The sequence below is a fragment of the Mesoplodon densirostris genome, chromosome 11 (genome assembly GCF_025265405.1).
Source record: "Mesoplodon densirostris isolate mMesDen1 chromosome 11, mMesDen1 primary haplotype, whole genome shotgun sequence".
In the NCBI taxonomy this organism is placed as follows: domain Eukaryota; kingdom Metazoa; phylum Chordata; class Mammalia; order Artiodactyla; family Ziphiidae; genus Mesoplodon; species Mesoplodon densirostris.
In genome coordinates, this window is record NC_082671.1 from 44421016 (window position 1) to 44433624 (window position 12609).

Consider the following 12609-nt stretch of genomic DNA (forward strand, 5'->3'; position numbering starts at 1 on the left):
GGTCTCACACAGACGCGTATTGGATTTCACTTTATTTTGTTCCCTTTCCCGTCTGTTTTGGTGTAGGAAAAAAAAAAAAAAATCACCGAGAGGAAGCAGCCAGAAAGGTGGAGCAGGATGGCAAGGACCGGAGGGAGGCGGGCGGAGGGCAGGGGCCGGGTCGATCGCCTATGCCCAGGAGTTCTGCTTCCGCTACTCTAATCATTGGGGTTTCGGGGAAAGGGGGACAGGCATACGGCAAGCAGAAGGGGATGGGAATAGGCCACGGTTTATAGGCCTTTATGGTCTTTACGTGGGTACAGGGTGGAGGACAAGTGCCTGGGGGTAAGAAAGTCAGGGTGGGATGAGGGTGCCAGGCCAGGCGTTATTAAAGCTGCGGGCAAAGGGAGTATCCAGCCCAGCGCCAGGGCGTAAAGAGGACCCAATGTGCACGCAGGAGACGCTGGGACCGCCTCCAAGCCCCGCCTATTCTGGGGCTGCGCTCTTGCTGCTCCGCTTTGGGCTGTAGGCAAGGGGGCTATCCCCAGCCTCGTGGGCACTCCCAGTAAGGAAAAGGGGACCCACGCCGACTGATGGTTCCCGGGAGGGCTGTTCCTCTCCGCCCCAGAGTGGAAAGGGTGGACGCGGCCACAGGAGCTGCGGGGTACGGGAGAGGTCCCACTTAGGGAGTCCGGGATTTCGCGGGAAGCTCACGGCCCGGGCGAGGGCGGGGCGCGCTATCCAAAGTAGGGGTGCTCGCTCTGGAAGTTATAGTCTGGGCACACCTTCTGCACCAGTTTGTAGTCAAAGCTGAGGAAGGAGACGAAAATGCAGATGACTTTGAAGGGCTTGGCACAGAGCCAGGCGGCCTGGCTCTGCGTATGCTCGGTGAAGCACACCTGCGATGGGTCGTACAGGCACGGGCGGTGCTTGCGAGCGCGGTTCGTCTTCTCATACTCCACGTGGCAGTTGAAAGCGCGTGACTCTTTGGTCCCGGCCACTCCCAGCGCGCCCCCAAACGGACCCGCTAGCGCGCCCCCGAGGGTGCCCCCTAGCCCCGACCCCGCGGCCGCTAGCCCCAGCGGGGGCCCCAGCCCAGGGAGCACCCCCTCCAAGGCCAGCGTAGACTGCAGAGGGTGGGGGGCGGGCCCCGGCAGCCAGACGCCCTCAAACTCGACACGCTTGGAGGGCGGCACGATGCTGACGCTGAGGTTGCCCAGGCTGGACGAGTTGTGGCGGAAGTACACGCTGAAGGTACCGTTCACATGGTCAACTATCTTACCAGTCACCAGCAGCGAGAACTTGAGAGTGTGCACCCGGAAGTAGAAGTCCCCCCAGCCGAAGATCTTTTTGGCGCGGGCCGCTTTGATAGACGGCTTTCTCTTGGTGCGCTGCACGGGGGCCCCCGCCACCCCAGCCCGGGCCAGTGCCCGGGTGTGGTTAGCCGGCCAGGCCCAGCTCCAGGCACGGGCGGTGCCCAGGCCGTCGGAGGACCTCGGCGGTGCCGGGAGCCGATGGCCAGGGGCTCCCTCTCCGGCCGTGGCCGGGCCCAGCTCCAGGTACTGCGGCCTCTCGGACTCTGGTATCTGGGCACTGACGGCCTGTGGAGGAAGAAAGAGGAAGAGAGACGCTGGGGTTGTCTGGGGCCACCCGCCAGGGCCACGCCAGTCCCTCTCCGCAGCCGCTAGGAAACCAAATGGAATCGGGCCGCCCGGAGCAGTTACTCAGGGAGTGCGCATTTGAGTGGGCCTGCAGCCCTTTCAAGCTGTGTGGTCTCGCCTCAGTTTCTACATCTGTGAAATGACACTGAGAATCCTTGTGTTCTCAGAACTCTGATGAGGGCTGAGAAAGCCAAAAAGGTCAAAGCCAATGTGGGTTTGAATAGGGAGTGGAGCTGTGGACTCGGGCTTGGTTGGGAGTAATGGGCCAGGGAGAAGCTGGACTCTGGCAAAGGGAGGCCATGACCACTGTCAATGTCCAGCATCAAGAAAGAGTGAGACCTCCCAACACTTTTGCCAAGACCATAGTCCTCACCGGGGCCTCAGCCTCTCCTCCCTTGTGTGGAGAAGCAAGGGAAACCAATGGAGCTGCGGAGAGCAGTGGAGGGTCTGGGCGCTGTGGGTTGAGGCTTGGGAGCTACGTGGGCACCCCTCTCTGCCTCCAGCACTCCTGCTGTGGGGGAGGCCTCCTGGTGGTCTCCCTGGGCTGGGTGCGTGCTGGAAGACCACCTGCCTGCCCCCACCCATCTCCGTGTGTCTCAGGTGGCCACGGATCTGGGAGACAGCATGGGGGAGTACAAGATTGATCCAGAGGCGAGAGTTGCCCGGGCAGGCCCGGGCCATCAATTATTTGGGGCGGAGGGCGGAGCGGGGGTGTTTGTGGGTGTGTGGGGTGGTGGCCGGGAGTGAAGGAGACGCGAGAGAGCGAGAGGAAGAAATATGGAGATGCTGCTCCAGCGAGGAGAGGGAGAGGAGCTGTGCATGTCAGAGTGTGTCAGTCAGACTGTGCCAGCTGTGGCCACTCAGTGTGGCCCTTACTGCGTGTGGGTTCGGCTTGGGGGGCAGGGAGTACTGCGTGTGTCAGTCTGGGGTGGTTGTATTTCTGTTAGCCTGAGAGGGTTGTACGTATGTGCCTGCCTGCCTGGAGTGATGACTCTGTGTGTGTGTGTGTGTGTGTGTGCGCGCGCGTGCATGTGCTCATCTCAACCTATGCTGATGGGTGTGTATGTGTCTGCCTGTGCATGGTGGTTGTGTGTGTGTGTCTATGTGTATCTCTATGCCCCTGTGTATCAGTCTGAGGAGGCTGTGTTATGTGTGTCTGCCTGCTTGTGGTGGCCGAATGTCTGTTGTATTAGTCTGTGATGGCTATGTATAGGTGTCCGGGTTGCATATGTGCTTGGGTTGGCTGTGTCTGTCTGTCTGTGTGTGCTGATCTGAATGAGGCTGTGTTTCAGTTTGTGGTAGTTGCATCTGTGTGGCTGGTGTAGTTGTATGCCTGTATTGGCTGTATATCTAAGGGTGGCTGTGTGTGATTCACTGAGGGTGTCACTTTCCCTGTGTGAGCTCCTATCATCCTCTGTGCATGTGTCAAGCTCTTTCTCAAGGGTGTGTGTCAGTGTATCCACAATAATATAACAACTGTGGTCTCATTATGTTCCCCTGGGGGTGCATATGTGTGAGTTGTATATGAATGGTCTGGGGAAGGGGGGTACCACACTGGCCTGCAGGATGAGCTTTGGGTAGGTAAAGAGGCCAGGCAGCATGGGTGTCCCCCTCTGTTTGCATACACCATGTGTCCACAAGGGACAGGAATGGCAGAGTCAAGCTGCTGGGCTAGAATCTCCACCGCCTGGTCCCCATTCCCGCAGCTCTGCGATCCTGGGTTATTAATGCCGCCGCCACCCGCTCATCATACATATTTATCGCCCCTCTCATTCCTCCTTCCGTCCATCTCTCCTCCCAGCTCAGGTGAGGGGGGCGGGAGCGTCAAGAGTGATTGACTCAGACTGACAAGCTTGAGCTGGCAGCTAACACCCGGAGGGTGGGCCTGAGAGGGGCTGAGGGGAAGGGGTCCAGGGCCACGGGGGAGGGGGAAAGGGCCTTCTAGGAGGAGGGAGCAAGGCCCCAGGAGGTGGGTTTAGAGAGGGCAGGGCCTGAGCCCCGGAGGAGGGAGTGTGTGAAGCTTCCAGGGGAAGTCAAAGAATGGCTGGGGGCGAGTCCTTTGAACTCTGACACCTCATCTCCTCACCCCTGTGGGCCCAACCACTAGCTCTTTCCAGGGCATCCATCGGTCCCCAAGCCTGCTTTTATGACCCCGAATGCCTCTGAGCTATCCCCTCCCAGCACACCCCAGCAGCACCAGACGTCCTGCACCCAGTGCAGGACCTGTCGACTGCTTCAGTCCAGCGACTCCTCCCAGGCAGGGGCTGGGAGAGGCAAGGTTTGGCTGGGCTGTGAGGGGTACCAGGTGTCCCCCCACTCTGATCCCAGACAAATTGCTGCCTGCGCTTCTCTGATCCTGGCAAATCCCTGGGCTTTGGGCGCCCGCGCCCCCCACCCGCTGCTGCAGACAGCCAAGATAAAAGGGAAGAGTTGCGGGGCTGGGGCGGTGGGCGGCCGAAGCCACCCTGTGCGGAGAGCTCAGTCAGGGAGGGGCGAGTCTTCGAGGAAACGAGCCGAGAAATGGGAACATGGAATCAAATCAAATCAAATCCTCCCTCTGGCTTCTTTGCCCGCACGCTCGCTCTCCCTCTCTTGCTCTCCCTCTCCCTCTCACTGTTTTTCCATCTCTCTCTCTCTCTCTCCCTCTCAGTCTCTTTTTGTCTCTGTCTCTTCCTCACTCTGTCTCTAATTTTCTCCTTCTGTGATTCTGTTTTTCTCTCTTTTTCTGTCTGTCTGTCTGTCTAACTGTGGTACTTTCCCTCTATCCTTCAGATTGTCTCCAACCATGGGTGGGGATGGGAGGGAGGGGAAAGCAAGGTGATAAGGGAGTCCAGTCTTTGCCTCGAATCCATGGTGCTGTCCCTCCCCCTCTACGAATGAGATGGGAGCAGGGTGTTGTCTGAGGAAGGGTCCCCCTCACTTCAGAGCTGGTTTAATTAAGATAATTGGGTGCAGTGACATTTGCGGAGGGGAGAGGCTAGCCTGGTTGTCGGCTTAGGGGGGCAGGAGGGAGTGGGAGGTGAGGATGGGGGTGTGCTTCACCAGACGCTTCCGGACCTTGGCGGGGCGGGAGCAGAGGCAGGAGTGCTTTGCCCCCAAGGCAGCGAGCCCACGCGTCGGAGGGGAGTTGAGGCTGCCTTTTGCTGCTGAACAAACTCCACTGGGGTGGGGGGGCTCTTTTGGGACGGGACCGCTGGGAATGCAGGAGGATCAGGCTGTTGGCCCCCCAGCCGCATTGCAGGGCACACCTCCCCCAGGCCTCCAGACCTGTCGGTGGCTTCTCTCCTGCTGTGTGGGTCAGGCGGGGTGGCTCAGGATTCTGACTGGGGGAGGGGATGGCACCAACACGCTGGTTGGGGAGGTGGAGTGCTCCAGGCCTGGGCTGGGGAAGGAGAGGGAATAGTGTACTGAACCCTTGCACCTAGAAAGAGGTGTGGGCACCGCAGTCAGGGTGGGTGAAATAGCTAGGGTCTGGCTGGGAACCAGGGATAGAGACAGGGGTGAGGACAGAGGTGGGGTGGACTGGACAGGCTGGGGTGAAGACTGGGACAGAGATGGAGGGGGACTGGGCAGGCACAGGTATATGGTGCAGAGATAAGGATGGAACAAGGACAGGCATTGGAAGAGGGGTGAAGAGGAGATCAGAAATGGTGGACAGGCATTGGGCAGAGACTAGGATGCAGATGGGATAGGGGCCAGGAGAATGAAGATGGGGGAACAGAACAAGGTGGGAACTAAAATGGGGATGGAGGAAGACAGGGATGGCGGATGAGGGATGGGCACTGGGGAAGAATGAGAGTGGGTTAGGGACTGGGAGATGGGGATGGGGACCAGATGGGGGTGGGAACAGAAACGGGGGATGGGAAATGGTTATTGGGCAGAGACAGGGATACTGAGGGATGCAGAGACGCAGGGGATGGAGTTGGGGGTGGGGAATGTGAATGGGGACTAGAATGGGAGATGGGGGACAAGGAAGGAGATAAGAGACAGGGACAGGGAGACAGGTATGGGAGACAAGTCAGAGGAAAAGGCAGAAGACCGGCAGGCTCAGGCTATGGGAGGGGGCCACGCAGGTGGAGGCGAAGATACCTCCTTCCAGACCCTACTATAGCTATAGCGTGAGGGGGCGGGGATCGCCGGTGGGGCGGGCTCTGCCCTTGGGCAGGGCGCCTCCTCCCCCTCAGCCCCGCCTGCCCGCCTGCCCGTGGCCTGCAGCGCAAGGCTCACCGTTATCTGAATTTTGATTTTATTTTATTTTATTTTATTTCCCTGCTTCCCAGAGCCGGCGCAGTCCCCCCGGGAACGGCCGTCCCCCGCCCCCCGCCCTGCGCCTCACTTTATTATTGCAATAAATGTGCCTATAAAGGCGCGGGCTCCGGGGCGCGGTGGTGGCGGGGGGGGCGGGGTGGGTGGGTGGGAGCCGCGGAGCTGGGATGTAATTTCCCGAAGCCGGAGCCGGAGGGGGAGTGGGCGGGGTGGAGGTGGAGGAGGGGTAGGCGAGGGAGAGGGGGAGACTTGCCAATTTCCAGCGCTCAAGGCAGCGCTCCCTGCTCCCCATCCCCGCCCCGCAGCTCGTTCCCACCCCGAGCCCCGAGACTCCCCACTGCGCCCAGCCACCCTTGAGCCCTGGGACCCCTCCCCCATGACCGACCCTGCCCTCTCTCTGTTACCCTGGCCCCCGTCCTGGCCCCCGCCCATGTGGAGTTCCAGGGCTCAGTCCAAAGTTCCGCATCTCCTCGACGATGACTTCATCTCTGACCCCTAGGATACCCCCTCCACTTACCTGGTCTCTCTGAACGTTTATCTCGCCCCTTCCCAAAGACCCTGTCTCTGACCCCAGTGACCCTTCTTTACGTTGTTTCTGTCCCCCAAGTACCTCACCTCTTCCCCAGCCACCCTGTCCTGGACCTCCAGCTCCTCCCCCACCCCAAACCTAAGACCTTTTAAATTCTTCTTTCCGCGGGTGCCCCTCCCATACTCGCAGGCCCTGGCCCAAGGGAGCTATCACAGCGCCCACCTCGCCTGTGTCCCTGGACCAGCTGCGGCCCCTGATTACCCCCAAATCCCTGCGGACAGCTCTGGGCCCTGGCCCAGGCTGCATGTGCCTAAGTGGCCCAGCCAGAGATTAGCTGGGGGACTAGAGGGGAATACGGAGGCAGGAGCGGGTGGCTAGATGCAGGGCTGGGGCCAGCCAGTGCTGAGAGACTCAATTCAGCCTAATCCTTCCCTGAGGCATGATAGAGCTGGAAGGTCCCACAGGGCCCCGCCCCTGCCCTCCCGCAGCTAATTAGTAATTAGTGATTAGTGATTAGTGACTATTGATCGCCTGCTGCTTCTCCCAGTAGGCGGCTGCTTTGGCAAGGGGTGGGGAAGACCAGAGAAAGAGAGAGGAGTCAAAGACAGTGTTAGAAAGATCCTGAAGGACACCTGGGCCAGAGCCCCAGGGGCAGTGGAAGCCAGGAGTTGAAGGCCCCGAAAGGAGACCGGGAGCCTGGAGCAAGGAGGAAGGAGGGAGAGAGCTCCTGAAGGAGGGGCAAGTGAGCGCGGCATGGGAGAAGGCAGGGTTGTTAATGTTGGACAATTAGGGTTTCCCTGTAAACTGTGCCCCACCAGCCTCTTACCCAGTGTCAACCCAGTGCCAGCTCTGGCGCTGAGACAGCCCTGAGCGCGCGCGCGCGCGCACACACACACACACACACACACACACACAAGCCACACTCAGATACATGAACACATCCTGAGGCTCACACTCAAATGCACTCAAAATGACAAGAAAGCAGATACACACTCACAAGCCTCGGAGACTCACATACAGACAACACATGCACCCCAACACACATATATCCACCAGAGACACACCTCGGGGCAAACACATGAGCACACCCCATACTCACGAGTGCACACAAGCGCACACAGATACTCAGACACACACTTTCCTACACACACTGCCGCACGCAGTTATACATATTCACACACCCACGGTCTGTACGTACATGTAAACACAGCTTCTCACATGCACACAAGCTGGACTAAATGGTAGATACACTCTCCCCCACGGACTCCAACACGGAGGCCCACAGCGGCAGCTCTAGCAGATACATCCCCATCGCTCACATCCTCACGCCTACTCTCCCTCCAGTCTTCACCAGATGTTTCATTCCCCTTCAGGGGGCAAAGGAAATTAAACCAGATAGGTCCACAGGGGAGTTTATTTGATGGGGAGAGGGGAGAGGAGAGTGGGGAGGAATTAGAAAGGAGGGCCAGGGGAGTACCATCCATCCCCACCACCTCTCCCCCGGGGCCTTCACACCTGGGTCGGTTGTGGGACACAGACCCCCTCCCACAGGCAGCTCTATGGGCGGAGCTAGGCAGCAGGTCCAAAAGAAGCTCCTGCCAGTGGAAGCAGTTTTTGTGGAGGGGGCTCCTCTGCCCACCTTCCGGCTCAAGGTCACCAGGCGGGTTTGGGAGAATCTGGGAGCTCCATCACCAGCTTCACTAGGGCAGCCCCTGCCCTGCTGGAGCTGCTGAGTGCGATCTGGCTGAGCAGGTGGGGGTCCAGGTGTGTGGGGAGAACTACACCCCTTCCAGATTCTGCAGGGTCTGGGAGTTGGGGTGCAGCGAGTAGGGGTTTAGGGAGCCACCTGTCTGCTCCAAACTGGGTAGGTCACACTTAGGGTAGGAAACAGGAAAGTCAGAGACAGGGGCGCTGATGGAAGAACATAGGGGTCCTGGGCCTAGGCCCCCATTATGGGACTCACGGCGGGGCACAGATGGCTGCACTGTGAAGCAGGCACACTTACACTCACCCCTTCAGAGCCAACACCACACGCCACACCAGCAGACACGCACCCTGGACCCCAGCACTAGACACCCAAGCCTGGCTGCCCCGGACACAGGCACGCACACAGGTGCACACGCTGACCCCCGCACTCCACACCAGCACACACGAGCGCGCCGTGTACACAAATCGAAGCCTACAAGTCGGGAGGGAGGCAGATCAAGTCGGGGGCCCCTTTAGCCTCTGTCTTCGCCCTGGAGCCTCAGGGAAGGAGGCAGCCTAGGGAGATGGGGGCGAGGACAGGACAGGAGGAGAGACTCTTTCCAGACAGCCCTTACCCCCTACCCGCCGGGCGTGAGAGAGGGGTGTGTCTGTGAGGTTGTGCAGGGGAGATGGTGTCTCCGCGGGAAATGTGATGGGAGGCTGTAGCCAAGTTCGGTGGTATCTGTGTGAGTCCGTGTGTGCGCGCGTGTGTTCGAGCTGTGTATCCTCGAAACACAGTGCTCACCTGGCATTGTGACAAGGGCAGAGAAGAGAATTGAGAAGGCGGGGGTGGATGGGCGGAAGGACAGACAGCGAGGAAGGCGAGCGAGGTTGGCGCGGAAAGACGGCAAGGCTGACACCCTGCTGGCTTGTCTGTCTGTCTCGCACTCCCGCTCTGTCTGGCGCACTCGCGGGTCGGGCTTCGTCCCCTCCCCCGCCGCGCCTGGAGCGGGATCCGAGTCGGGCCTCCACCCTGGCACCAGCCCCCCGGACCCTCAGCCAACTTGCGCTGGGAGAGCGCCTATACTGAATCGGGAATCTGTCTGTCCGCGTCCCCCACGCCGCGCAAAGTTCGGAAGCTCCGAGCGGGAGGCGGGGCGGCCGCACGGAGCCCCTCGCACTCTGGGACCTTTGCGTCCCGGACCCCAGAGCTCGCGCTACCGCAGGGCAGCCCTTACCTTCCTCAAGAGCCACGGGCCAAAGAGCAAGAGAAGCCATTCCAGGAGCAGCCGCATCTTCCCGGGAGGCCGGGCGGGGCGGGCGGGGCGGGTCCCGGGCAAGCGAGAGCCGGGCCTGAGGTCGAGGGCGCGGAGTGGCTGCCGAAGCGGCGGGAGCGGGCGGCGCGGCCCGTGGACTGAGCGGCGAGCGGAGCGGAGAGCGGCGCTGGGGGCGGGGCGCGGGCGGGGGAGAAAGTTGGGTCTGACTCGGGCGGGCTGGGGGGCGGGGCTCCGCGGAGCTCCAATCCCGGCCGCGCCCCGCGCGCCCCCTCCCGCCCAGCTGGGGGCACCGAAGGTGACTTTCACCCCGACACGGCCCCGACACGCCCCCAGCCCAGGTGCGAAGCGGAGAGGGCTGAGGGGATCGGGCACCCTGTACCCGAGAGGCTGGGTCTGTGCACCGCTGAGGAATAGGGTTGGCAGTGGGGCTCGAGGCTCCGGGACCTTGTTCCCGAAGCGGGGCACGGTGGAGCAGGGGCCTGGGGAGGCTCAGCGGCCCAGCAAGACCAGGGTCCTTCGGAGCTCCGGGCCCCTTCGATGCTCCGGGCCCTGGAGGGTCCCATGGCAGAAGCAGGGCAGGGGCCGAGTTGAGGGCGGGCGGGGCCCCTGGTGCCTGCCGCTGCGCGGCGCTGACGGGGATGGATGGGCGCCCCGCGGCTCATTCGGCCCGGAGATGAGAATCATTGATCACGGACGGAAACCCTATCACGTCTGTCAATAGGGCTGACAAACGGGCGCCCGCCGCCCCCCACCCGCCCCCGCCTTCAAGGCACCTCTGCGGTCTCAAGACCCCTCCGCTAGTTCCGCTGTTCACCTTTGCCCCTCGCCCCCCACCGCCGACCCCTCCACACGTCCCAGAGCATCCCCGCGTGGGGGGTTGGGCAGGAACCGCGCCGCCTGTCCGGCCTCTTGGTGCAGCCTCCATCCCTTTTCTCCCAGTGTCCCATCTTTCACCATCAGCTCCTCTAGATCCTTCTCCCCTTCCACCTCTGTCTCTGTCCTTGTCTCTGTCTCCAGCCTGGCCCTGTCTCTGTCCCTATCCTCTTGGCTGTTTCTTCATCCCTCCGTCCTCCCACTAGTCTCTCTCTCTCTCCTGCCCAAGGAGTCTTCAGCTGTCAGCTGTTGCTATGCACTGAGGCTGTGGCTGAGGTTGTGGTATGACCGACACCTTGACAGCGAGAGACAGGGACAAGCAAAGACATAGAGAGACAGACACATACCCGGAGACACCAGCACATGCCCCCAGGCATGCACGCAGGTGCCTCACAGGGGCAGGCCACACTGTAGAGGTGAACATACAGGCAGAGAGAAACACATTCACACAGAGAGCAGCACACACACACAGACAGGTGCACACCTAGAGTCACTGATCCACACAGATGGACACACTCGGTTTACACACACACAGGAGCACACAGAGACAGAGAGACAAATGCACTTTCACCAAGAGACAAGCATACCCAGACAGGTACTCAGAGCCGACGACCCCACCTTCCTTGCCTTGGCAGAGAGGCAAACATCCACATATGGAGTTGGACACACACTCAGGTGTACGCCGGCACTGGCAGTCCGACAGACAAGCCCAGGAGCACACAAAGACAGATACAGGGATGTGACAGACACCAAACAAGGATTAGGAATGCTGAGAAGATGAGGCAGACACAGAGACACCCAGACAGACAGACAGAAGCCAGGAGGCAGGAACCTGGGTGCAGGCAGGGCAGAGAGGGAGGCAGGAAGGGGTAGAAGGCCCAAGGCCAAGAGGCTCCGTCCAGAATCCTGAGCCGGGCAGAGCACAGGGGCTGCGGAGATGGTGGCGGGCAGTGGGAGAAGCAGGCACACTCAGGCCCAGGGCACCCAGGACAGAAGCTCTTCACTAGAGTCCTGGTTTTCTGGAGTCCTACCCACCCCATCTCTCCTCCTTTTGCTAGTCTCAGGTCACTGCTTTCTGTCTCCAGCTACACACACACACACACACACCCCACTCCCTGTCTCCATCTCTGTGTCTCTGTCTCTCATTCCGTCTGTATCAGCCTCTGCCTCTGGTTCTGCCCCTGTCTCTTCTCCACCTCTGCCTTAGGTCTCTCTGCCATCCTTGGCAGGTGAGGAGTTTTTGAGGACTGCCTCCTGGAAGACCCACTCCTGGCCATCCTGGCGGGCAGAGGGAGGATGCTGACTGGAGGGGTGTGTGTTCCAAGCCGCAGCTGGGGGCCCCTCTCGCTCTGCCCAGGATCTTGAGGCGACAGGCAGAGAATCAGTGGCTCCCCGGGGGCGCCAGATGCGCGGCTGGCAGAAGGAGGGAGTGAGGGGGTGGGGCTGGTGGTGGTGGGTAGTAGGCAGGCGCTGGGGGAGGGAGAGGAGCCGGCTGGAGGAGGGTAGAGGGGGTGTGGCAAATAGCCCAAGGGAAGGAAGTGAGAGGCTGGGCTGGGGTCCGCCTGGAGGTGCATAATTAGTGTACTGGGGAGGGGGCTGTGCTGGGCTTGAGGATGAGCTGCGCTGCAGGAGTGCGTACGCCACCTGGTGGACAGATGAGGACACAAGCCTCCCTCTAAGCGATCAACAAGGACGCCCCCTTTCCCCAGTAAGATCGCTCTGCCCTGGGGCCCTAGGGAGCCCGGGAGGCAGCGGAGGATCGCAGAACTGGCTTGGAAGCTGAGGCTGGAGATGGCGTCTCAGGCCTAAGAGGGAAGGGGAGGGCTCTTGTTTCTAGAGGTGCTTGGACCCATAGCTTCCTCAAGAAAGGAGGAATAGACTGAGAAGGTTAAACCAGGGAGGCAGCGGGAATGAAAGGCAGTGCTCCCCCCTTGGGCTTGGCAAGGGTCCTTCAGACGTTTAAAGCTGCCATCTCTGAGCATATTTGCTACTGTGGGGAGAGCGGGGCTCTAACCCTTTCTCAATCTTGGACCATGTAAAGCGGTGTGACCTTCTTCAAGAAGTTCCCTTCTCTGGCCAGGGGCTGAAGTAGACCTGGTACCCCCTTTGGTTGTAGCAGTCCTTTCCTGTCAACCCCTGGGATGTGAGATGTGTCTGTTGGTGGACCGTGGGGCCTGGAAAACTGGTCTTCCCAGCTTTAGCTCCAGGGGCCCTCCTTCTCCTGAATCCAGGGTTCTGACTCTTGGCATCTGATTAATTACTCTCCATGAAGTGTGAGATGTCAGTGCTTCAAGAGCAAACTTAGAGAGAGCTGTATGGGACCACCCTGAAGGATTAG

The 12609-nt window shown here is 60.5% G+C and overlaps 1 protein-coding gene across 1 annotated transcript; it reads right to left on the reverse strand.

Annotated features, from left to right (window-relative positions):
• Positions 1-21: 21 nt before the first annotated feature.
• NXPH4 (neurexophilin 4) lies at positions 22-9553 on the reverse strand. Its single transcript, XM_060112626.1, has 2 exons — positions 9360-9553; positions 22-1580 (listed from the first exon to the last, which is right to left on the reverse strand). Exons 1-2 carry the CDS (start codon positions 9414-9416, stop codon positions 717-719), a joined length of 921 nt encoding a protein of 306 aa, XP_059968609.1. The 5' UTR covers positions 9417-9553; the 3' UTR covers positions 22-716.
• Between the last annotated feature and the right edge of the window lie 3056 nt (positions 9554-12609).